Source organism: Ambystoma mexicanum, chromosome 11 (genome assembly GCF_040938575.1).
Source record: "Ambystoma mexicanum isolate Mex_15411 chromosome 11, UKY_AmexF1_1, whole genome shotgun sequence".
Lineage (NCBI taxonomy): Eukaryota > Metazoa > Chordata > Amphibia > Caudata > Ambystomatidae > Ambystoma > Ambystoma mexicanum.
The window spans coordinates 1,345,319,083-1,345,346,086 of NC_090934.1; the positions used below are offsets into that span (position 1 = coordinate 1,345,319,083).

The 27,004-nt window shown below is 45.4% G+C and overlaps 1 protein-coding gene across 1 annotated transcript in view; it reads right to left on the reverse strand.

The window, feature by feature from the left end:
* DNAAF4 (dynein axonemal assembly factor 4) overlaps window positions 1-27,004 on the reverse strand; it is a 283,086-nt gene that overhangs the window by 84,738 nt on the left and 171,344 nt on the right. Inside the window, exons 5-6 of the mRNA XM_069624878.1 lie at window positions 16,051-16,196; window positions 2,246-2,355 (exon numbers count right to left, since the gene is read on the reverse strand). Of these exons, the coding sequence (XP_069480979.1) occupies window positions 2,246-2,355; window positions 16,051-16,196 (256 nt within the window). The remainder of the gene's footprint in view (window positions 1-2,245; window positions 2,356-16,050; window positions 16,197-27,004) is intronic.

Genomic DNA, 27,004 nt, shown 5'->3' on the forward strand with positions numbered 1-27,004 from the left:
GTTTTGCGTACATAAAAGTTTTAGAGGGGACTTTAATTTTACGTTTGTTAGACTCACTTTTCTTCACTATGCCATCAATGAGAGTTAGTTGTACACCAGGGTTTATGACTATTTCAGAGGATGGCATAGAAGATGACACATTTTCTATAGCATCAGTGTTAGATCTTTGATCCCTCACTTTTGCGCCCACAATTTATACTTTTATGAAGAATAGACTGAATGTCAAGTTTATTCTCTCACCTCTTGCATTTATCAACCAAAGTAGTCCGAAGATTTTCAAAAGCCCAACACACATCGGTCGAGTTCATGCTAATGTCACTTATACTATTCCTGCTCCTATCCACCATTTCAAGCGGGCAAACTCCAGCATCATTTTCCCTACTTACATCCAGAAAGTTCACGACTTGGGCAGGGGGGTGGTTGGTCAATGCTCCTGTCATATTCATTAGAAGTACCATTAGTGACTTCAGGTCTCATCTCAAAAAAAGTAGCTGGATCAATGTTCATAGGACAGGGTGTAGGTGTACGTGAAATGTCCATTGTGTCACCCATATATTAAACCTCTGGGATCTCAGAGAACATATCTATCTCATTAATCCATTCAAGCAGGCTATCTGGACCATCCTGGGCCGACCGATGTGTCATAAACACTTGTGTATAGGCGCGTTACAAATACCATATCATATCATATCATAACAGTCACAGTAGCCATTGCCGGTTGCAAGACATGTGGCACCTCTATGCTATTTATATCCATCATAAGAGATGTGTCCTCATGGGTGGGTCTATCAAGCACAATAACGCCTTTAGGTTCATGTAGGGAAGACACCAGTTCCATCTCTGACTCTATTTGACTCTAATATTTATCTATTAGTTTAGTCCCAAGACTACCCAGTGAAACATTTAATTCTGCAACAATTTCCTTCACAGCATTTTCCTCCTCAATACGGGTAAGCAAACTCGCTTTGGGAACAAAGTGGTCATTTTTCTCGACTTACCATGTAGTTGGGCATGTCCTGCGGCAACGCTGTAAGGCTTTTCTCTGCACATGGCATTAACGCCAATATCAGTGTTCACGCCTACCCCAAACGCAGATTCCCCCTACTCCTGGGACATAGACTTAGACATGCCAATTTCACAAGTAGAAAAGAAGACAGGAAGAAAGGAAGAAAACAGGAGCGAAAGGTGCCTCAAGCTCAGAGCAATAAACGCTCAATAGGACAAGGCGTTTTAAGATTCAAATTCAGTTGGATACACTACAAGATCGTGCTCCACAATCATAACATATAAACAAGAGTGTGCACGTTCTACTAGTAACACACAGCCAATATTGAGCGCAATTATCAGATAACTGGTGATAACAAGAGCCATGCTCACTTACATAACGCAACAGATACTGTTATTACCTGTATACGGCACCGGACATGCCTTCCTATACATAAAGCTGTAAAAGTTTTAACATCTTAATGCCGCCAGCCCCAAGCTGCAAGCCCCCGAACAGCACTTTCCCCAAGCACTTCCTCCAATGCGCGCGTGTTGATCTTTAAATAGTCACGGGGTGGGGCTACAAGTAATGCGGGATCGTGTTTAGGAACGGATCAGCCCCTCACCACAACCTTGCATCAACGCCTGCATTGATCCAGTTCTTGGCAGCTACCCGACTCCGCTCCAACGGCACACCTCACGTAGCCAAAATTCACTCAATGTATCGCCAAAGTGTTCTATGTCTTCATAGAATGCCAAATAACATTGCCTCAGACACTGGCTCGCTTTCGGCCAAAGGTGGGTTGCAGGCTTGCAGCTACTATGCGCCAACAGCGTTCAAGTGTGCGTTTGGATGAAACACGTGAAGAATGGCCCCTCCAATCCGTGCACACTATTAATCAGGTTAATCTGTACAATGCTTGGAAGATTGTTGAGGAGACTCTAGGGAGGGGTTTGACGGGCTGATTTGTGTAAAATGTCATCTTTACTTTCTTGATTTGGGTTGAGCTATCTTTTTCTTTACTCTTTTAAATGTAAAATTCATTTATTAACGCCATGAGTGATATATGTATTAATAAGTTTTCAGCTTTTGTCTTTTTATAGATTGTTTTTGTCTGTTTATATGTTTTCATAAAATGAAACGATGTGTATATGTAAAATAGTTCATATTAACTAATATACACATTAAAATACATTTTTAAAAATCAAAGACCCTCTGCAGAAGACATTTCTTTTGTGCACATTATTTAAAATCACTTACTTGCCCTTCTCCTTCAGCCACTCCGGGTTCTTCTCTTCTTCCGTGAGATCATCCAGCTCAGAATCTGCTGCGTTAAGCGCTCTTCGTGCCTCCGCCTGCTTATTTAGCCACTGACATTGACAACACATGAAAAGGGGCAGGATTTGTCACCATTTTCTTTATGAAGCAATGCCAATATTTGTCACATTTCAACATTCCCAGCAAGAGGAGTGAGTTAACCCACCCAATGCTGGCGTAAATCTTACAATATGAAAGTTCATTTACAAAGTAGCCCACAGTTCCGCTTGACTCACAGGATGAAAATCAACCGGATTTGGACCAGGGCCTTTATGTGTCCGCTTGGACCCTGGCCTCCTATACCCAATCAACTTCAGCCTCCACCCGCTCCCAGCACTTACCCTGGCATGCACTGGCCTATGCCACCACAGGCTTGCACCTTATTTATTTATTTATAGGCAGCTGACCACTCACCTAGGCACTTACATCTGCTCACTCCCTGGCACTTCCCTCCTGGTACACCTGCACATATCTCCCCCCCACACCCCCGCAAACTACTCATCCCTTCTCTCTCTCCCTGCACTTGGACATTCTGAATGCTCACAAGGCCTAGTAGCTCCGCCTATATCTTTCTTTTTGTTTTAATTTTCATTCCCATGTTCCTTCCCTGTTGCCCTGTGGGCGCTTAGAAACGCAATTTACTTGTTGTATAAGCGCCTTACAAATGCACACTAAAATAAATGAAAATAAAAATGCCTTGATTTAAGGTGTTTTTTTGGCTTGGGGTGGAGCCCGGGATATTTCATAGCCCCCGCCCCCAATATTTGTGCACACCCGAATGGAGAAAAAAAAACATGAACTTTCAGGTGAAAATAAAACGGCGGAAATCGCCAATTTCCAGATCAGGCAAATGTTACCCAAAATTTACCAATTTAACACACCCACAGATGAGACCCGAAACAGAGCTAGATGCTGGCCCTCATGAATCTCCCAGTACCTCCTTGGGTGGCTGAGCTGAAATCAGTCACGCCGTGGAGGAAAACAAACAGTTGGGAGTCCTGAAAAGGCAATGAGTCCAGCAAAGAATGCAACAAAAAAAGGAAATAAAAAAAAAAGGTAAGGACATATAGGAGCACATTCATGAGGCACGGTATAACCAGTACTTAAAGTGAAAGAATACCTGCCAGCAGGACCGAAGTCACTCCCATAGAGAAAATGGGAAAACAAACAGGGAATCTATGCTACCCAACGACATTCAAACCCTACCAAAGAAGATAGTAAATTCCAGGACTGACAGGACGCTTACGACAGTGAAACAAAATGGTCTCAGTTTCAATCCTGATTAGTATTACTACTAGATAGTCTCAATCAAGTCCAGATTACCAGGAATCTGACAAGGAAATCAAAGGAACCAGTATAGAACCAAGAGTGAACACGGGATTGGAGAGCGGAGGAATTAGGCCACAAAGGAGAACAAAGGGATCCAGCAGAAAACTGGACGTTCAGGCAAGGGAAGGAAGGAACAAGATAGAAGAACAAGTTACTTACCAACTAGTAATGTTCTTTCAACTGGATGTTCCTCCCACATATTCCTCATCTATGATATTCATATCTCGCCAGCTTCGCTGCTTTGTAAAGAAAAAACATTCTCGGCAGAGGGTGCTGTGCACGAGGTCATGGCCTCAATGTCCCTTGACGGTCTCTGTAGCGCGTCAACGTCACCAGCAGGATAAGTGGCTTGTGCCGCGCCCGTTGGCTTCAGTTCTGTTTTTTCGTATAATCGACTAATCCTTCTGTCGTGCCCCAGACTGCAAGCTCTTCGTGAAACGCAAAGTGTAAATTACGTAAATTGTACAGTGGGATAGGATGGGAGGGGCGATGAGGAATACGTGGGAGCAACATCCAGTCAAAAGAATGTTACCAGTTGGTAAGTAACTTGTTCTTCGAATGGAGTGTGTCCTCCCACGTATTCCTCAACTATGATGGACTCCTCCCATAGCAGTGATAATTTAGGAGGTGGGAGTACTACTATTCAGTTTTATCATGGATAGAATGAAGTACAGCTTTTGCGAACAATCCCTCATGGGAAGAAGAGGCGTCTAAGCAGTAATGCTTAACAAAGGTATGTATTGATGCCCAAGTTGCAGCTGAACAGATATCAACTACAGGGACTACCCTCTGAGGAGCCGCGGTAGTTGCCATACCTCTCATGGTCTTTCCCGGCTAACTGTGACACTCCACAATAGCCAAAGTAATCCAGCGGAATATAGTTTGCTTAGTCACCTCTAATCCCAGTTTATGACCAGTATAACCCACAAAAGGTTGTTCATTGTGGGGTAATTGTGACATTCTTGCTATATAAAAACTCAGAGCCTTTTTTGGGTCCAGTCTGTGTAACCTCTCCTCTCCCCTTTGCCCAAATGAGGAGGACGGTAGAAGATTAGGGGTGTTATTTTTTGTGACAAGTGAAAGTCAGAAACTACTTTTGGCAAGAAAGAAGGTTTAACTGTAAGTACTACCTTGTCCTTGTGAAAGGTAGTATAGAGACGTTTGCATGAGAGAGCCTCTAACTTGCTAACCATGCAGACTGATGTTAAAGCTACAAGAAGGGCAGTTTTAAGTGTTAAAAGCTTTAAAGGACAGGAATGTAAAGGCTCAAATGGTATACAAGTTAGAAATTTCAACAAAAGGTTCAAATCCCAAGCAGAGACATGAAATGGTACTGGAAGGTACACGTTGGTGAGCCCTTTAAAAAATTGGATAATCAATGGAATCTTGAAATAGGAAACCTCTTCCGAGGAGCACTTAAAAATGGAAAGCGCTGCCAGGTATCCCTTTATTGTTCCAACCTGGAGCCCCAGATTGGCCAAATGTAATAGAAAAGATAGCAATATAGCAGTGCCACATTGAAAAGGGTCCACATTCTTATTCTTGCACCAGTTACTGAATTTCTTCCAACAACACCGGTACAAGGATTTAGTTGCTGGCCTTCTGGCCGAAAGCAAAATCTCCATTAGGTCATCCGGGAGGTCTCAATCCTTATAACTCAACCTCTCAAAAACCATGCGTGAATGTGGAGTGTCTTGACCTCTGGATGGAGAACCCGATTTCCCTTTTCCTTTGCAAGAGAAGACGTATTGGAGGGCCGATGGACATGTCCAGAAGGTCCGGGTACCATGTCCTCCTAGCCCAATCCGAGGCAATTAGGATCATGTGTTTCTCGAACTTTCTCAACCTCCTGATTATGTGAGGAATGGCAGGGACTGGAAGAAACGCGAACAGAAGTGGAAACTCCCAGTCCACCACAAACGCGGCTCCTAGGGCTCCTTTTCAATTCCCTTGAGCAGTACAGTTCACACTTCCGGTTGGCACCGGTCACGAACAGATCCACCTGAGGGGTTCCCCAAAGGGTGAAGATCTCTTGAAGGATTTCCTGAGCTAGTTCCCACTCGTGGGAGACTGTTCTCTGCTTGCTCAGAGTGTCCGCCGTTGTGTTCTGCTCTCCGGCTAGGTGAACTGCAGACAGAGAGATTCCTTCTTGTATTGCCCAGAACCAGAGCTGCATTGCCTCTCTGCACAGGGGTAGTGACTCCTCCTCCTCTCGTGTTGAGGTAGTACATGGCCACCGTGTTGTCCATCATTATCGGGACACCCTTTCCCCGTACAGAGGGCAGGAAGGCCTTCAGCGCTAGTCTAATTGCCTTCGGCTCCAAAAAGTTGATGTGTAGTTTGGACTCCGATGGAGACCAACGACCACTGATTGTCAGATAGTTGGAGTGGGCTCTCCACCCCATAAGTGAGGCGTCCGTCACTACTGTTATCTGCGGCCATGGTTGCCAAAAAGATGCTCCTTTGAGGATATTGTCCTTGCAAGCCCACCATAGAAGGTCCTGAGCAACTGTCCTTGGAACTTGCAGAAGATCTCATATATTCCCAGAGAATTGGGACCACTGAGTCCTGAGGGCCCATCGAAGGGATCTCATCCTCAATCAGGCCTCTGGCACCAGAAAAATGCAGGATGTCATGAGACCAAGCAACCTCAGAAAACTGAAGGCCGGCAGATGCTGGGCATTCTAGAACTTTGTTGCCATCTGCAGAATGTGATGAGTCTCACCTCGGGAGGTGAGCCTTTGCCCGAGGAAGTATCCAGGACTGCTCAATAAATTTGAGTCTTTGGAATGGTACCATATGGGACTTCTTGTAATTGAGGGAGAAACCCAGTCTGTGTAGGGAGTGGCAGGTGATTGATAGATGTTCCTGAGCTTGTTCGGGGAACAAGCCCTGATCAACCAATCGTCCACGTAGGAGTAGACGTGAATTCCTCCCCCTCTCCTGAGACTCGCTGACGCAACTGCCATCGGCTTGGTGAAAACCCTCGGGCGGAGGTTAGCCCGAATGGCAGACCTTGAAACTGATAATGAGAACCACGAACCTCAGGTACTTTCCGTGCTTGAGATGGGTTGGCACATGAAAGTAAGCATCCTGAAGGTCCAATGATACCAACCAGTCTTGGAGTTGGAGAGCCTGAAGGATCTGAGAAAAAGTTACCATCTTGAACTTGTCCTTCCTGAGGAACTTGTTCAAGTCCAATATGGGTCTCAGTCCTCCGTCCTTCTTTGGGATGAGAAAGTAAGGCGAGTACTAACCATTGTTCCTCTCCGCTACAGGTACATGTTCTATTGCACCTTTCTCTAGCAGGGTTAAAATTTCCTGCACAAGGAGCGGATCTGGAATTTTGACAGAGTTGGTTCCCGGTGGATGGTCCCGAGGCCTTTTTTAGGAAGGGAAGGCAGTAACCTAGAGCTACTGTTTCCAGTGCCCACGCATCTAAAGTAATGCCCCGCCATTCGTTCAGATGCCGAGAGATTCTGCCTCCCACTGGGGTCTTGTGTGACAAGGTCTCAGAGGGACCTGGAGGCGTCTGCAGAAGCGGTGGAGGGCAAAGATGGTGCTGCAGAAGCGGCAGAGGGCAAAGATGCTGCTTATGAAGCTGATTTTTTCAGCTCTTCCTCATCCACCACGAGGAAAATTTCTTTGGCCTTTCTGCACAGCCTGTCCTCTTCCTCTACCAAATGAGGAGTAGTCTCGAAAAGAACGACCTCTCCAGGAAGAGGAGCCCGAATGAGGTTTTTGAGGCTGTCGCATAGAGGCGCTAAGGGGCTTAGCCGCCGCTTTGGAGGTCTGCAGTTTCTCTAAGCTCTCATCAGCTTTACTGCCGAACAGCCTTGAGCCGTCAAAAGGCATGTTGAGTAGCTTGGCTTGCACGTCCGGTGCAAAACCAGACTTCCTCAACCACGCAAATCTGCGCAGTACTGTGCTCGCAGCCATGGATCTGCTGATGCTGTCAGCAATATCCAGTCCTGATTGGAGACACTCTCCCATTGCCTCTTTGCCATCTTTAACAATATTCAGAAACCCTTTCCTTTCTTCTTTCTTCGCCTTCTGGAATATGTTCAGCCGCCACCGTAACACAATCCCACAGGGCATCGGTGAACCTGGCCAGGGTACAGGTAACATTAGCGAACTTAAGGGCAATACTGCCCGAGGTAAACACCTTGCGAGGCCAAGCATCCACTTTTTTATCATGTCTATCCAGGGGGATAGATGGATAGGCTGACTGTCTTGTGGAAGTTGCAGCCTGGACCACAAGACGCTCAGACGTAGGGTGCTTACTAAGATAATCAGGGTTACAGCTTGATGGTCTATACTTTTTTGGAAAATTCTTATTGACTGCTGACCCAGATTCAGGAGCCTCTCAGTTTGCTACCACTGTTCTTTGAAGAGCCCTATGAAAAGAAAGAACTGGGTCTTTTTGGGGACCCTGGTCCAGGATGTCGTTCATATCATCCTGTGGGAAGGTTGGTGAAGATCTACCCCAACCCATATAATCAGCAGACCTGTTCTTCAGGACCCTGCACCCTGAGTCTGCATGTTCTACAGGATCAGGTTTTGAAAAATCTAACTCTGGTGACGTATCAAGACCACTGGCAGAGTGAAGGGTGTCACAAAGATCTCTCATTTTTGACTCCGGGTCAATCAATTCCTCTGGTACATCTCTAGTACCAAATTTTACTCCCAATGGAGAAATATCTTCCTCTGAGGCACTTTCCTCCATAAAAATAGAGGATATAGACTTAAAAAAAAGTCAGATTTCGGTAAAGGTGTGTAGCTTTTTTCCTGCTCTTGAATTTGCCTCGAGAAAATTGAAGGAACCGTCGAAGGCGTCAATGACGTTTTTGGCAATGGAGTCAATGTCTCATTTGGCTTAGACATCGAATCACTCGACTCTCGGGGGAACCTTTGACGTTTTAACATAGGGTCGAGAATGTCGAGTTTCTGCCTTACTACTGGTCTTAGCCAAAGTAGTTTCTGACCTTCATGCATCGCCCAAAGGAGCGACCGGGGTCTGGCTCCTCCGAGGTTTCTTTGAGGGGGTCGGGCCACCTTCTTATAGACCTTCTTCATGTGCACTCTAAATTCTTCCCATTTTCTAGCGGAATCCGACCTAGTCGGACATCGGATACCTCTACCGAGGTTGCACGACAAAGAAGAGGGAGATCTATGTCTCCTCTTCGCCTTCTTGGAAGAAGAAGATCTCAATCTACTCCTAGAACGAGACCTCTGAGTCCTTCTGCCGATCCGAGTCTTTCGACTCACCAGACTTCCTATGCTTCCTTGAAGCGGCCTTTGAAGCTTCCCGTCCCACTGCCAATTTACCTTTTTGTTCACGAAGAGCTTTCTGTTAGGGAGAATTCTCTGTTAAGGCTAATTTCCCAAACCTAGTGAGTCCCCCAGCAGCTTCGCTGGATTTTTGGGGTTTATTTTTTTCTCCTGCTAAGAGTGAGACTCGTTTTCTTCCACTCAGACATTATTTGAGAATGTCCTTTGACTATGTAATGTGTTTTATGGGCTACGGGGTCTTTTACTCCATAGGGCTTCATGTGTTTTTGGTATGTGTGTTACACAGCACCCTCAGTGCATTAACACAGGGGTGTCATAGTGACCCCCAAACATAGACTCCATACCCTGGGACTGACTACGGTCTCCCAGGGCATGTAAAGTCACCATTGGCTTTACTAGTCTTAAATTGTAAACAGAACCAGTACAAACCATCATATTGTGGAAGTACTAGTAGGGGTAATTCGATTTCCCCTGGGTCTGTTTTCCAAGGGGGCACTGTCCAGCCCCCCCCTTGTCGAGTTTCTGGCTGGTGACAGTGATACCACGGAAAATATTCCCCCAGAATATTTCCTATAGGATTTTCCCATTAATTTTAAACGCACCACTTTTTGGTGCAATGTTAAAGATACCGCCGGGTTATTTATTTAATATTTATTCCCCGGTTGGGTCTTTTTGCCAAGAATCGGTTTTAAAATGGCATTTGTGTTCACCTCTGAAACTCTAACCCAAGTCGAGCCCTTTGTTCCACTTTTTGGCGGGCTTCTCCACAGAAGCCCTCCAAATGGTGCTACTCTGTCTGGGGTCAACAGGATGTGTGGGAGGGGGATTAGGCACCCTGGACTGAGTTGCCTTGGCAACTCAAGTCGCACTCTTGTGTGACTGGCCCAGTGGTGAGCCGCCCGGCTCACCACTTAACATGTTTGAGTGACAGCTAGGCTGATGAATGGGGGTCTTGCTGCATAAAAGCAGGGCTTTGGGGACTGGAACTTCAGAAGTCACCACAGGACCTAAAGAATCCGAAGAGGGGAGAAGCTGAGCCATCTACAACGACGACACCATCGTTGGAGCCCTGCTGTACGAACTCACCACTTCCCCAACGACAGAGGAGATCTTCTTCCAGGAGAGCCTTCTTCCCCTTGAGCTGGTGAGACCAACCAGTCCGCCTTTTTCACCTTCCTGGATCGTCTTGTGGTCGAATCGCCCGTGCCAATCACCCCGGTGGCCGGCTAGCCACGCTTCACCACTACCGCGAATAAAAGGGTTGTACCTTTTAACCGGGAAACTCCACGGCTGGTTTCTTCCCTGGCAGTGCAACGGCCTCCAGCTTTCCTCCACGACGAGATCATCTCTTCCCCTGGATGAAGCTCCGACTTGCACCCGCTGCTAGGAACAACTGCCCCCACTGGAGCTTTCTCACCATTGCAGATACTGTGTCCCACCTGGTCTCCCTTGCAACAGACTTTCCAAGGTGTCCCGTAAATCCTTGACTCTCTATCCTGGGGCGACCTCAGACCTGCTAACATTACCTTTCTAACTTGATCCAACCTCTTGACTTTTCTGCAAAGACTTTGAGTGCATTTCCACTGTGTGATCTTGGGCACATTCCGCCTTGCTCTCTCCAAGAGTGGGCCTGGCCTATGAACTTTTTTCTCTACAATAGACCCTGCCTTTCTTGACTTGCTTTGGTTTCTTAAAAGTGTTGGTACTGTGTGTTTTTCCTATCCTGCCTTTTCTCTCCCTTTTTAAACAAATTATTGGAGTGCCATCTATGATTACGCACTCACCTCTGTTTTGCTAAATAAGTGGTGGCTTAACCTAGACTTGTCGAATAATTAACTAGGGAGGTGTATATACTTATAGTGACTGTGTTTGAACTTGCTTGACATATTAGTGCCAGTGTATTTTTACAAGTGTGTTTTTTAAATAAATAATTATATACTTTTATACCAAAACTCTGGTCAGTGTTTGCTTGTGCTACTGTATTTTTAGCCCTATTGTGTATACTCTATATACTGCCTAACCCTTCTTGAGAGAAGTCGGACTGCTCAGCCACAGCTACCAGGTAAATCTGGGTGATGCAGACTGCTACCAATTGGGTTTACTTACTCCTGTAGTCTTAAACTTTTTGCAGTGGTCCCTAAAGGAACTGCACAGGTTTCTGCCTAACACTTTCTCCGTAATCAATTGACAGGCGCCACAGTCGCCTGTCTGATGGTCTGAACCTAAACACCAAAAGGCAGACACAGTGAGGGTCTGTGATAGACATTTTTGAACCGCAGTCGATACACTTTTTAAACCCCATTTTAGGAGGGGAAGGGGTCAAAGATTATGACATTTTCCTGAGGAAAATACGAAGCGCGCTGTTAACTCGATTGCAAAGCTATCAGAAAACAGAACTGTAGCCAACAGGCGTGGCACAAGATACTTATACTGCTGGTGACATCGACACGCTACGGAGACCGATGAGGGACATCGACGCCACAACCTCGTACACAGCGCCCTCTGCCGACATTTTTTTTTTCCGAAGCAGCAAAGATGGCGAGATACGAATATCATAGATGAGGGATACGTGGGAGGACACAATCCATTTGAAGCCAGAAAAGGATGCTGGAAGGAACCCACGAGGGAGTATAAATGAAGTCACAAAATCAAGGAATGAGTGGGGGGCTGGAGGACAATCAAGCCCAATCCAGACACAAGCCAGATCCACAATCAGGGAGGGCGGAGAGGAAAACCCAAGGTGGAAGAAGTTGGGGCCAGTCAATACCAGTCAGCAACAGGTAGTCCAAGTAGTGGAAGCAAGAGGCAGGATTGTAAAAAAACAGGACAAAGGGAAGGCAACAAAATGGAGGAGGCATAGCAGAACACAACATGATTAGAGGTCAGGGACACAGTAGAGGGGCAACATTCTCCAAGAACGAAGTCGCTTTTCAGTTATCCCTCACACAGTTCAAGTTTACATTTTTTTCTTAATGGAACCCTAACTGTATCATACAAATAAAATAAATGCCGAAATTAATTTGGGAAGGCCTGTGAGCACAGTAAAGTCCTTAGAGTTTTCCGGAATTTAAGATGGTTTCTTTCAGACCTCACAGACTGGCAGGTTGTTCCATAACGTACAGTCTATTTAGGAAACATAGATACCTTCCGAAGACTGGATTCATGTTGGTTTCGTAGCAAAGCAGACAATTTGTTTGCAATCCAACGTTCCCTGGTCAGAATATATTATTTTAGATATACTGCCAGGCATTAAGGGCCTTCTGCCCAAATTGCTTTGTAGATGATGCACTGTCTTTTGAAATCCACTCGGCTGTAAGAGAGACAATGGAAGGATTTCAGACTTCCATTTTTGGGGACCAGCTTTTTCAGATTAAACATCAAATCAGATGCTATGTTCTGGATCATCTGGGGATAAGACGATTGCACAGAGCACAGTCAAGATCAATCTTGGGATGCACTACGTATATGCAGTTGGCAGGGACACATTTTAATCAATTTGTTTAATGTGAGAAATAAGGAGAGGTTGGGGTTGAGGTAAGCGTGTGTGTCTGTAATGGTAAACCAATCTGACGAGTGGGAGATCAGGGTCTCTCGGAGAGTCAATGGGCAAGTGTTTCAAAGGTCTGGTCGTGATGCGTGAAAGTTTGGGCTTACCTGTTGGTCAGAACTCAGGTGGAGCAACACAGATTGAAACGAGTGGTCATCCGTTTAGTCGGGGGCCCAAAGTGGGAGGCAAGTGAGGTGATGTAAAATGGAAGGTTGAGTGAGAGGATGTCAAAAAGCCAGGCTTTCATGAATTTGGGGGGAGTTTTATCTTAAAGACTGAGGTCTCGGAGGTAAATGTTTTCTGCATGGGTAACTAAGTCAGAGGATAAGAGGTTGGCAAGATCATCAGTGAAGGTCGTGCTGCTGCCTGGAGAAGATGTGGAAGGTGATGAGGCATATGGATGAGAGAGTTGAGCAAAGGGAATTTAAAAGAGGGAGAAGTGGGTGCTTGGAGGGTGATGTCAGTATGCATTTGTGGATGATGGTAAAGCCACCACCTGCCAGGAGATGCATGGCTGTTGGAGGAAGTTATCAACATGTTGGAACAGCTCACTGAAGAAGAGCTTGGATGTGGTGTGAACCAGGTTTCCCTATTAAAGAAGATGTCTAGGTTGTTATGTTTGACAATGGTGTGGATGCCTGAGGCATGCGCGTGTGCAGATTGGGCATAGATAAGCATGAGACGGAGAGACAGAGAGCGTTTGTGGGGGGCAAGTACTGGGCTTGTGCATGTGTTTTGCTGAGTTGGTGAGAGAGCAGAGCAAGGTACCAATGGGTTTGTTGGTTATCAAGCAATTTGCTATACAAAGTCACTGTAGCAAATTGCTGGAGCGACCTCGAAGTATGCAGGAGGAGGGGAAGATTATTTGTTCACAGGCCTTAGGTGCATGAAGAGAGGCCTCTTGACCAAGGAGCCACCGCCTTTGGTCTGGTAAGGTGGCTATGTTAACAGATCTGTGCACAATGCAAGACACTGGGGATAGGGGCGCATAGAAAGGGTATTGTGACCCGGGACTTCGACTTGCAACACCTCGGGACAGGGAATCACTGTGGTCATTGAGGTCACTGTAGGATCTGCTGTAGGGGAGCCACAGGTGGCTGTTCAAGGCTTTCACTGACAGTTTAGTCTGACTTAGGCAAAGACCCCAGGGCAGGATGAAGATGGCTAGAATTAAGTTCAAGCAGCACAGGGGAAAGTCTCAGGAGCAGCAGGTGGGAGTGGAGGTTGGTATGATGACGTGGCCAGCAGGCTCTCAGGAGCAGCAGGGTTACACTTCAGGATCCGGAAGGCCCTTCCTCGTGGTGAGAAATGACTGAAGCATGTTTGCAAAGTGCCAGGAGAGCTCTAAAGATGCCAATAAAGTTTCCAGCGATGAGGCAGGAATTGGCCAATGCAAAGCTGCAGTCCAGTTTCGGGCAGGTGCTGCCCTAATTCAGACCCGGTGACAACTCGGACCTTCAAACAGCAATGGATGCAGAGCAGGGCTTCAGACTGGTTGGTTCCACCAATATAGAGTTGGAAGACACCTGGATCGAGTCTTCCCTGTCAAGTTGAAGGTAGAGGTCTGAAATGCAGTGTTTGGCTTTGTGAATGCTGTTCACAGCAGCAGTCTGCTGCCAGGTCTCTTGTGTTCTTTCAACTTCAGATACCTGGATCTTGTGTACGATAATTGCAAATGGCACCAGGTTCTCTACTTTTATATAGATTTTGCAATGTGGGCTGACCCAGACTACCTATGGTCTGTCCAATCAGGGATAGCTTGCCACCTCACATTATGCTCCGTAGCAGGACATTCAGTGGCTTAAGTGCAGATTGGAACCACAGTCCCAAAACCCTGTTTCAGGCACGCCAACCCTCACTCACATACACATACATATGCCAACACACACACACACACGAACAGGAGCCCAGAGCTGGATTACCAAGGAAGTAGATGCACTTATTTGGCAATTTCCCACTAGAGGAAGAAAGATGGCCAACAAAGAAGATGGCACCAAAAACAGGTCTTGTACAACGAGGAACAGACATTTTTAGTATATGGTACTCGAAAAGGCATTATCGCAGAAAACAACACAGTAACAGTTGTGCACAGAGAAAATAATCAAAACTGTTCAATGCCAACAGCCACACAACACAAGTAACTGGGGTGTTACTTAAAGAAAAAGAAACACAAAGAGCCTCATCCCGAGTTGGGAGGTATCCCAACGGCGATATTAGTGTTACCGCCAAACCCCACCGGCGCTATTAGCGCCAGATCACAGGTTTGGTGGAATGGTAATTCCCCATTCCCCATTGGGCCCATTTGGGAATTTGCGGTGCTACTACCGCTGGCGGTATTAGTGTGCGGTAATAGCGCTGAAAATCTGCAAATTCCCAGCAGATTTACCCCCAGGTCGGAGCTGGGGGTAAATCCTGCCAAACCCGTGATTTGGCGGCCACTTAAATGCGGCAGTAATAGTGTTACCACCACATTTAAGGGTTACCGCCAAACTCGTGATGAGGCATAACGTGTCTTCACTGAAGAGGACGTGTTCTACAATATAAAAATAAAGGTGAAAAACAAAAAAGGGAGACACGTTCCCTGCACTGGAGGCCATATGGACTGACCAGTGGGCACCCAAAACAAAATGAGAGCAGTCTGATGAGGCAAGAGGGCCTCAGTCCCTAAAAGAATGAGTCAGGATCCACAAAAAAGATCATATGCTGGGTGACTCCACTGAAGTAAATAGAGAATAGTTGAACGAAAAAATACATTTCAAGCAATAAGTGATGCCATCAAGGAGCGCTGAGAGTTATGGTGTCAAAACGTACAACTGCTGAATTTCTTGGGTTTTGCTATGGTAAACCAGCCCATAACATCACTTTCGGGGGTTTTTTAACCACATTTTGTTGCATTCACGTGTTTCAATGTAACCGTCTCCCTCACCCAAACTTTTTTCACAGATGCTATATAATCCACCAGTACTGGTTGCAGTGTCTAGTAAATCTGCATTTGCAACACTTACTTGTGCTGACTGTTTAAGAGTACAGAATACAGAAGTCCTTCAACATATGTACATCTCCATTTCTAGGTTTGGTGATGCTGGTGGCTCTGTGTGGCTATAACGAGATTGGGTTATTACAGAAAGGTGTAGGGAGAACGTAAAGACCATACAATTGGACCACTTGTCAACCTGATCACAAGACACTCAAAGAAGTGGTGCAGCTTGCCCGGACCCAAGGAACAGCATGCACTTTACGTCTAGTGAACATTTCCCTAAACTACATCTGGAGTTGAGAATAGCAGACAGACATTGAAAACACTCAAGGGGTGAAGTGAATCAGAGGTATCCGAGTCAGGGCTATCTGCTCTCAGCAAACATTCTGCACATTATACAAGAAATATTTCTCCTTTAATCAGACTACTGTTTTACCCAACTTCTGTGTTTAGAGCTTCTTGGATGGATGGATGTTGGAAATCCTCAATGGGTAAGCAGAATGCGAGAAACCCCAGGCATGGATGTTCTGACTCAACAAACGATGTATACTTTATATAATCAAATGTTTCCCTGGAGTCTTACTAGTGTTAACTTCTACCTACCTCCTCCTCTTCTGCGATTCGAGATTCCCGAACAGCTGTTGGAAACACTCGCGGAGTGAACTGGATTTTTATGCTGCCAGCAGAACGTGGTGCAGGCATAGCTTCCTCCTCCAATTTTTTGGTGAACATATTGTCTGCTCTTTTAGCTGCAATGACAGCATTACAATATCGTTTTACATCTGTTTTTGATCAAGGCATACATCAGAACATTAATCTATCTTTTAACTTGGCACCTTAGGTAAATTGTGGTGCAAAGCAGAATAATGCCATGCATGTTGTCTAATAGATATGGTAAAGACTCGACAACAGACCCACATAGATTCACCTGCATTGGAACAAGCATACAAATGTGTTTGCAGTCCCTTTAACTGAAACAAACACATGCAACATTTTATCTTTTATTAAAAGGATGCCTCCATGTGGAAGAATTCCCCAACGCCATCAGACTGTCCCTGATCTCTGCACAGGTCAGGGCAATCCAGTTATTGGAGGATGTAAATAAACGAAAGGTCATCCTGACAAAACCTAAAACGAAAACCAAAGACAGAATAGAAGATGCAATATATTACTGATTTTAAAAAGGGAGGAGCCACATCCAACCCACCAATGAAAATTGAATTTCCACATTCGTTCAAACAAATCTGCAGTTTAGCCATTATATCCGCTCCTTAATTTCTACAAGAGAACGCATCAAATTCAATTTGGATTATCTGAAAACCACAGAACGAGAGTTGCTTCCAGACCTTTTTTGGGTGAATAGTAAGGACAAAAACACTGGAATGAAATTAGTCGAACAAATACATTTCCATATTGACTGTGGTCCTCTGCCGTTCGATTTTCCATGCCTCATTTTCTAAATCAAGATCATCATATTCTTTGGTCATCTAGGTGCAGATATGCCCATCTCCCTTGAAGGGCAATGAATCGGTTACAATGGGAATCGTAGTGTGTTTACCGTCCAGAGCCAAGGGAGTCACTGTACAGACCTAGGAATGATCCCGTATTATCTGGGATAGGGCGTGCCACATCCGATGGGGATTTGTGCAATTTTCCCACAGCCATTTTTGGCCAAAGCCCAATTACCTGGCTCTGGTGCTGTGGGAAAATCACTTTTTACAGGCCCTCTACCCTTCCAACCCTACTGTTAAGGAGGGGTCTGCCTGCAACCTCCTGTAGGCCCTCTTCCCCTTACCCTCCCCCTACCCCCATTTCCTCTCTTGTGTGGCTGTGGGGGTCGCCGCCATAAGCCAGGACTATCCTGAGGGCCCACTTCTTACTCTCCCGTGACTCCACCTACCCCTGGTCCTCGCCTTCCAATTGGAAACTAAACCTTTCCCCCATCCCCAAAGTCAACAAAAAATTGCCTTATTGTAATTGCCTTTATGCTGGTATACAAAACAGCTATAAATCAATAGCAGTCAGTGTACAACCGGGCTGCACTGATGGTTTTGGGCCCCAAAACACAGAACACAGCACTAACATCATTCCACAGACTCCCCGCCCCCTCTGCAACAAAGAGACCACTTTGATATTCTATTCATTATTCACCATGCTTTCTGAGGGAGTGTGTGCTAAATGCCACTCACTCCAGGCCTCTTAGATTGTGCTCCATCAGCAGATGTTGTCAAGCTCCCTCCAAGAAAGTGAAGCATGGATGCAGTCATTTGGCTGACTTTGATCCCAGCATATAGAATAACCATCCAGAAGAGCTGAGATGCTGAGAAAGCCACTAGAAGTTCAGGAAAGCTCTAAACACCATACTCTTCCAAGAATCCTTCCATCAACTCTCAGTATAAAAACTCCACAGCAAGTAACAAACTGAATCTAAAATTAAATTTTTACAAAATAAGGGAAGCCACTAAATTATTTCTGGGACTATAGCAAACTGCCCTCGTAGTGAGCTTTGAAAGATGCTTTTTAACACCACAAACATCTATATGACAGTCTTTCTGAATCTGGCATTCTCATTAACATCCAGCTGTCTGAGGGCAATTAACAAGAGGATAATTGTTCATGTTTTCAGAGTCCTCCTCAAATACTCTGCTAACACAACGTTAATCCAAATGAAGGCCCAAATGGCCTTTGAAGCCAAACTTGATTGCAATTAATGACTTAGCACCATTATGTAGCCAGAGATTCATAACTGATCCGCATAGCTTTGAAAATGGTAACCTTTATTAGATAGCCGTTGGGGTCACATTCCCCCTTTGCAAAAGAATGGCCTCTCCAATATCTTGAATCTGCCACTCAATGGGAACATATACACCATACAGTCCCCAAACAGCCTTTCATGCATCTGATTGGGCCTTAGATAGGGGGTTGGTGAGATGCTTGGATGCCTCCAAACAAATGTTGATGAAGAGGCTAGATACAGAAAGAGCGCCCCGTAGAAGAAGTTTGGCATGTTAGAGAAGATCACTTAAAAGTAAAGAGATACTGTCCTGACTGCCCTAAAGAAGATCAAATAACAAAAGAGAGAGATCTAATCCAGAGTGAAGTGACACTTCATTTATAGGCAAAGTAGTAGATTAGCACATTGTGCTTTTGGGTATGTAGAATTTCAGTGCATGTATCTATGGTATTAAGTTGCAAGAATGTAAGTAGGTCTGCGTTTTATAGATGTGTGGAAAACCCTTTTGTATATAAAAAATGGTTTGGAAAAAACGAGAGTCCTATTTTTTACGATGTGAATTCCGTGTGACTACATGGAGATACGCACACAAAATGGGAATTTTGTATTGTCAATTTACAGGAAATGTCACTTTTTGGTAAAAATCTGTGCTTCCCTTTTTCATGTGTTACGGGGGTAGCTTTTCATTTTCTTTAGGATTACCCCTACCAGTGTACCCCAGTATTCCTAGTGCTCTTTCTATAGCATTCTCAGACTATTTGATCATTCTGATTTCATGAGACAACGGCCAACCAATCCTGTTTCTATGTGGATGGCTTCAAGTCCAATTCAGTACAACCCACCACTAATACCCCTACGTCCCATTGCACACCAGCATTCAGATTCAGAAACAGTGGTGGGTGTTGCAGAACAGTTGCATTTATCATGTCCAATCCACTTTCCCTTATCCTGGACCGCCCCCTTGCATTTGGCTGCTTTTAACCATTCAGAACATCATCTGCAAATAGGCATCCTTTACCATCAGTTTTCTCTGCAATCCCACAGATACCTCAGCCCACTTATCTTCAACTGAGTTATAACCCCTACATGCAAAGCAGAAAGCTGTAATGCCACCTAGAGGGCAGGCACTGTGACCGTCTGTTGCCCGGGTTGCTACGGGTATGCAGTTCTGTGACCACAGGGGCTTAGTACCTCCCCATGCTAGCGTCTCAGGGACCCAAAGGAGGCATGGGAAGAATCCACTGGTCGCTCCCGCCGTAAAACCATGTCAGCAGGCAGGGGATAGTCAAATGCGCACTCAACCAATACTGACCCTTAAAGGATCATTCCACCTGTTCTTCAACCCCCATGTTCTTGCACTGTGGGTATGAACAGTGCTTGCCCTTTAAGGACCATTTCCTCAATGCCCAGGAACGTGAACTACAGGAACCTCCCCCACCATTAGACAAAGCACATAATAAGAAATGTGACAGTCACATTTTCTAACAGTGCTATTGGTTCTCTGATGTAGTCACCGCTCCGCCAAAGCTCAACAGAGTCCTTGCGCATGCACAGATGCAGTTTGCAACAGAAATGGTGGGCCGGCTTTTTGAAGCCATGGTCCGTCCACACTAGGGAATACCCGAATTATGCACCATCACACCTGCAGGAGAGGAAGCACCTGGAGGCAACCAATACCCGCCCAAAACTAATCAGAATATAGATGTTCCCAGCGCAAACGTTTTTTTATGCTCGGTTGATGCAAGTGATTTGATTGCATGTTATTGCACAATTGTGAGGCAATCCTAACAAGATGGTTTTTGAGCATAATTTCTCCAAACCAAAAAAGGAATTAATAACTTCAATTAGTCAATCTAAAATGTTTTAATTTTCTTTTAGTTTCACGTGACATCATAAATATAGCAAAATACAAAACATTTACACACACGCCCAAAAGCCTAAAAATGTACAGACAGGACTCCACTACAACGATGTGCAAAAGTGCCTAATGTGCAGAGATTTAAACAATTGACCTGTGCAAAAAACCACGGGTGGACAACCAAATGAAACACTCTAACAGAGTTGTAATATTCTAAACATGAAGAGCGGAATCACTGTTACTCATTCTATGTTTAGCAATTAGCAATTTCTCATAGAGAATATGTCAAATAGAATAAGGGCCTATACTTGGACCGTAGTTTGCCTAAATGGAAAACCCTTTCAAACAGAGCAAAGCTACATTAATGGATATTTTATTCATCAAAGAGTGTCAAAATAGCAAATTGCAATTTCATAAATTGACAAATTTACATTTCCATGATGAAAGATATGGAATTTCTCAAGTATACCAGGGTCTACATCTACAAGTCGTAGATGACTACATGCCAAATAGATGATATTGTCAAATCGCCTTTGTAAGGACCAATGATATCGAAGGACTGTGTATAGAAAAGCATAGCAAGGAACATTCATAAATCTCTAGAAACAAAAATACCTTACGACAACATAACAAGGACTGCCTATGCAATTTGAAAACTGACAATGTGGAGATGCCTATTGTGATGAATCCTGCAGAGTCATCACTGAACCCCAGCCTAAAATCTCCCCCGATATGGCATGGGGAAGGCAGACGCTCCCTGATCCAAGGCATGGGGGTGGTATCATGAGGGAGGATCACATGGGAGGAGACGACTGTCGGGGAAGTGGCGACTCCTTTGGGAGAGATGCAGTATTCATCTTCTTGTGAGGATGAGGGTTCTGTAATCCCCAAATATCTGATGGCATGCTGTCATGAGGAAACCCAAGGAACATTCTGTGAAAAGAAAGTTACCTAAACAGAATATGTTGTATACCATGGGAGTTCCTGAATCAGATGCGACATTCTCTAATGTCCATGATTTTGTCTTAAGTGGAAGGCGTAGCCCTAATGTTAAGTAACACATCACTCATATAACGTCTCCTAACTCTGATAACATCGAATTCAACAATCAAATAGAAATAAAAAAAAAAAAGACATAAAAGGCCCAAACCCGTTATTAACGTCAAGATCCATAATGCCTGTGGTACTGGGAAGATGGAGAAGGACCAAGAGGCAATGACTATCAAAGATGCCACTGATGGGAATATGCGGTCTAGTTGTTTGAAGGCAAGTCACCTGAGCGGACATTTAAACCTGAAAATGGTCCACAGCTGAGAAGAAGGGGGAGAAGGTGCAGGAGAAGGAGAAGAAGGAAGCGGCAGAAGCAGTTCAGAATGACACTGAAGCTGTTGGAGATGCAGCAGGAGTGTGAACGCCATCAGAAGTGGACGCGGGAAGAGAAGGTGTGTAGTTTTGTAGAGTGCATGCAGCAGGAAGCAGGATCATAGTCAGAGGTGGAGAGAGTAGCCCAACTTTGTGGGAGATCTGCTCCACACCAGACGTGGGTTACCTGAAGGTTCCAGAAGACGTAAGAGTGCAAAAAGGGCACGCAACTCTCCATTTATGAGATGGCAACTTAGGAAAACCTATAACCCATATTGCCACTAAAGAAACCAACTGCAGTAGTAGTAAGAGTGTTTTCTTCCTGGCAGAAGAGTGAACCAGAAAAGGGACCACTTGCAGATAGTCATGGCGAGTAGACCAGGAAAAAAAAGTTGATTTGAAGAAGTGTGGTTTGGTAAAAAAGGTGTGGTGGAGAGATTTTGGTTACTATATCATTTTGACAAATGGTTGCATCACCAAAGGTATATACTGTGCTATGCTGACACAAGCATTCCATTGGAAGTATAATTGTGAGATGCTAATATTTGCTTTGAATCTTGAGAAAGACATTGTGTGGAGGAAAACAATTGCCTTGGTTTATGAATTAGTGTTTTGTGAAAGACATTTGCCTTACCAGGAGGGATACTGTAAAGGAGAACTATTGCTTTAGTTTTTGAACAAGTGTGTGTGAAAGAGACACTTACTTCACCAAGTGGAAGGACGCACTGGATGGAAACGACATTTTGTGTTCAGCTGAACAGAACTTTGTTGAATCAGAACTTTTCCAAGGGTATTCCTGAATTGATCCAGGGGAAGTGTGATGAATCCTACAGATCCCTCACTAAACTCCTGACTAAAGTCTCCTCCCAGGTGGCCGGGGAAAGGCAGGAGATTCCTTATCCTGTCCTTGGGGGTGGTGGTCTGCGGGATGATCACATGGGAGCACAAAAGGCTCTGCTCAGGGAAGGGAAGGGACAGGAATCCGTGGGGTGAGACACAGTATTTGCCTTCCTCTAAAGAAGACATATCACAACTGCCAAAGTATATAATCGCTTGTTGCCACAATGACTTAGCTGTTCTACATGTTTAAACATCTGAATGTGGGTGAAATCAGCCAGAACTCCTGTGGTATAAAAACGAATAAAACTCCTTCTCAAACCCATAGAGCTAAAAACTTCTCTAACTCCCAAGGAGGTAATAAAAGGACGTTTGTGAATACTACTTGCCAAAAGTCTAGAAAGCCTTATTACTCTTTCTTAACAAGACTGATGAATACTTTTTGCAATATTTCTTCAATCAATATAGTATAGAGCAGAAATTCAATCCTCGAAGTAGAAAAAGTTCTAAAAAGTCCCATAATTCCCACAGTACTGGGACGAGGAAGAGGGATGCAGAGGAACACTGCTGTAGGAGCAGCCAGCTGCTTAGTGAAAATGACCTGCAGCAGAGGGAGACTGGGGGCTTGAAAAGGCAGTGCAGGCAGTAGAGCAACAGGAGAAGAGAAAGCAGTGCGGGCCCTTTATGCAGCTGAATGGGAAGCTACATGTGAGAAAAGGCGCTAGGACCATGGAGAAGCCAACAGGTCCTTAGAGGGTTTTTGCCTTAAGTTTTCCCTGTTGCAGAGGTTGCGCAGTGGGAAGAAAAGCAGCGAGGGAAGTGTGCCCTCATAAGTTTTCAGGTGGCTGAGTTGCACCTGAACCTCTCTGGAGTAGCAGAAGCTCTGATCTCGAGTGGCATGAGCAGAGGCGGGCCAGAAGAACAAGTTACTTACCAACTGGTAACGTTCTTTCGACTGGATGTTCCTCCCACGTATTCCTCATCTATGATGGTCGTATCTCGCCATCTAAGCTGCCTCTGAAAAATAATTCAGCAGAGGGCGCTGTGCACGAGGTTGTGGCGTCTACGTCGACGGCTTCAGTTCTGTTTTTTTGTTATAATTCGAGGAACCTTCCAGGCGTGCCTCAGACTAAGCTCTTCGCAAATGCAAAGTGTAAATCATGTAAATTGTACATCAGGGTAGGTTGGGTGGAGCGATGAGGAATACGTGGGAGCAACATCCAGTCGAAAGAACGTTACCAGTTGGTAATTAACTTGTTCTGCGAATGGATTGTGTCCTCCCACGTAGTCCACATCTATGATAGCCTCCCAAAGCAGTAAGAAAATAGGAGGATGGGGTACTATTTAGCTTTATTATGGATGGAATGAACTACTACTTTTGCAAATAGGCCTTCTTGGGAAGATGAAGAATCTAAGCAGTAATGCTTAACAAAAGTCTGAATTGACGCCCAAGTTGCAGCTGAGCGGATGTCAATTACGGGACTCCCCTCTGAGGAGCCGCGGAAGTAGACATGCCCTTCGTGGAATGTGCTCTGAGCCCTTCTGGCGGTTCCTTCCCCACTAGCTTGTAACACTCCACAGTAGCTAGAGTAATCCAGTGGGATATAGTTTGCTTTGTCACCGCTAATCCCAATTCAGGACCAGCATAACCTACAAAGAGTTGGTCATCCCGGCGTAATTTCGCCATGCTCGCGATATACATTTGGGTCCAATCTATGCAACCTCTCCTCCACTTTGCCCAAATGAGGGGAGGGTAGATAGTTGGAAGTATTTTTTTTACGACATGTGAAAGTCAGAAACTACTTTCGGCAAGAAAGATGGTTTAACCTTAAGAACTACCTTATCCTTATGAATAATAGTACAAGGAGGTTTGCATGAAAAAGCCTGCAACTCACTTACCCTGTTGGCTGATGTTGGTTCCACAAGAAGGGCAGTTTTCAATGTCAACAGCTTTAATGGACAGGAATGTAAAGGTTCAAAGGGTATGCCTGTTAGAAACTTTAACACAAGATTTAAATCCCAGGCCGGGACAAGAAATGGTACTGAAGGGTACGCGTTTAGTGAGTCCCTTCATAAATTTGATAACTAATGGAATCTTGAAATAAGAAATCTCCTCAGAGGAGCGCTTAAAGATGGAAAGCGCAGCCATGTATCCTTTTATTATACCAATCTGGAGCCCCAGATTGGCAAGTTGCAATAGGAAGGACGAATCCCAGTTATTTGACCGAAGGGGAAATTATCAAGGCTGAAATATCCGAAAACGAAATGTTCGAACACTTTGTTTTTGGACATTTCAGCCCCGATAATTTGCCAAAACAGACATTCAGAGACACAGAGACACAGAGACACAGACACAGACACAGACACACCCTTCCCCCCCCCGCATACCTCCCCCCAACATACACAAACCCCACTTACCTTCAACTTCACGCTTGTTCCTGCAGCGCCAGTTCCCTTTCACTTCTGTGATTGGGAACTGGCGCTGCAGGGTCCTTTTCATTTATTTTTTTTTAAACAGACGGCTGCCGGGGTGTCCCCCGAAGCCCCCGCTCGCTATACCATAAAGTATAGTGAGCGGGGCAAAGCGGGGGACACCCCCGTAGCCCCTGTTTTTTTGTTTTTTTTCCCCAACGACGTGTCCCGTTTTTTTTTTTTTTTTTTAATTCTACCACCAGAGGATCAAACTTTTGGTGTTCGATCCTTTGGTGGTAGCATTTTTAGAACTTTTGGTCGTTTCGACCTTTTTGTTTTCGGTCATTTCGACCTAAACCGGAAGGACGGCACTATAAGAGTACCACATTGAAAAGAATCCACATTCTTGTCCTTGCACCAGTTACTGAACTTATTCCAACAACGCCGGTGCAAAGATTTTGTAGCTGGCCTTCTGGCCGAAAGCAAAATCTCCATTAAGTCGGCCCAGAGGTCCCAATCCTTATATCTCAGCCTCTCAGAAACCATGCCTGAAGGTTCAGTGTCTTGACCTCTGGATGGAGAACCCGACCTTCCTCTTGCGAGAGAAGATCCTCTCTTTGTGGAAGACGTACTGGAGGGCAGATGGACTTGTCCAGAATGTCTGGGTACCACGTCCTCCGGGCCCAATAGGATCATGGTTTTCCTGAACTTTCTCAACCTCCTGATTACATGAGGAATGACAGTGACTGGAGGAAACATGTACAGGTGTGGAAATTCCCAGTCCACTATGAACGCGTCCCCTAGAGCTCCTCTCGGAGGAAATTCCCTTGAGCAATACGGTTCGCACTTTCGGTCGCGAACAGATCCACTTGAGGAATTCCCAAAGGGTGAAGATCTCTTGAAGGACGTCCTGAGCTGGTTCCCACTCGTGGCAGACTTTGCTCTGCCTGCTCAGAGCGTCCGCCACTTTGTTCTGCTCTCTGGCTGGGTGAACCACCAACAGAGAGATTCCTTCTTGTATTGCCCAGAACCAGAGCTGCATTGCCTCTCTGCACAGTGGTAGTGATCCTACGCCTCCTCTCTTGTTCAGGTAGTACATGGCCACCGTGTTGTCCGTCATTATCAGGACATGCTTTCCTCGTACAGATGGCAGGAAGGCCTTCAGCGCTAGTCTGACCGCCCTCAGCTCCAAAGGGTTGATGTGTAGTTTGGACTCCGATGGAGACCAACAACCGCTGACTGTCAGATCGTTGGATTGGGCAACCCACCCCGTGAGGGAGGCGTCTGTCACCACAGTAATCTCTGGCCATGGTTGCCAAAAAGGTTCTCCCTTGAGAATATTGTCCTTGCAAGCCCACCATAGAAGGTCTTGAACAACTCTGCTCTGAACCTGCAGAAGATCTGACATATTCCCTGAAAACTGGGACCACGGAGTCCTGAGGGCCCATTGAAGGGATCTCATTCTCAATCTGGCCTCTGGCACCAGAAAAATGCAGGATGCCATGAGGTCGAGCAACCTCAGAAAATCATAGGCCGGTAGACGCTTGGCGTTTTGGAATTGTGTTGCCATCTGCAGAATGTATTGAGCTCTCACCTCGGGAGGCAAGGCTTTCCCTGAGGAAGTATCCAAGACCACTTCGATGAACTGGAGCTTTTGAAATGGTATCATATGGGACTTCTTGTAATCAAGGGAGAAGCCCAGTTGGTGAAAGAAGTGGCAGGTGATCCTCAGATGTTCCTGGGCCTGTTCGGGTGAACAAGCCCTGATTAACCAATCATCCAGGTATGGTTAGACGTGAATCCCCCTTCCCCTGAGACTCACTGCCATCAATTTGGTGAAAACCCTCGAGCGGGGGTCAGCCCTAATGGCAGAGCTCGAAACTGATAATGAGAGCCGCCAACCGCGAACCTCAGGTACTCTCTGTGCTTGTGATGGATTGGAACATGAAAAAGTAAGCATCCTCAAGGTCCAAGGATACCAACCAGTCTTGGAGTTGGAGAGCCTGAAGGATCTGAGAAAGTGTGACCATCTTGAACTTGTACTTCCTGAGGAACTTGTTCAAGTTTCTTAAGTCCAAGATGGGTCTCAGTCCTCTGTTCTTCTTGGGGGTGGGAAAATAAGGACTACCAACCCTTGTTCCTCTCCGCTATAAGTACATGTTATATTGCACCTTTCTCTAGCAGGGTTAATATCTCCTGCACAAGGAGCCGATCTGGAATTTTGATAGAGCTGGCTCCCGGTGGATGATCCCAAGGTCTCTAAAGAAAAGGAAGGCAGTAACCTTGGGACATTGTTTCCAGTGCCCAAACATCTAAAGTAATGCCCTGCCATTCGTTCGGATGCAGAGAGAGTC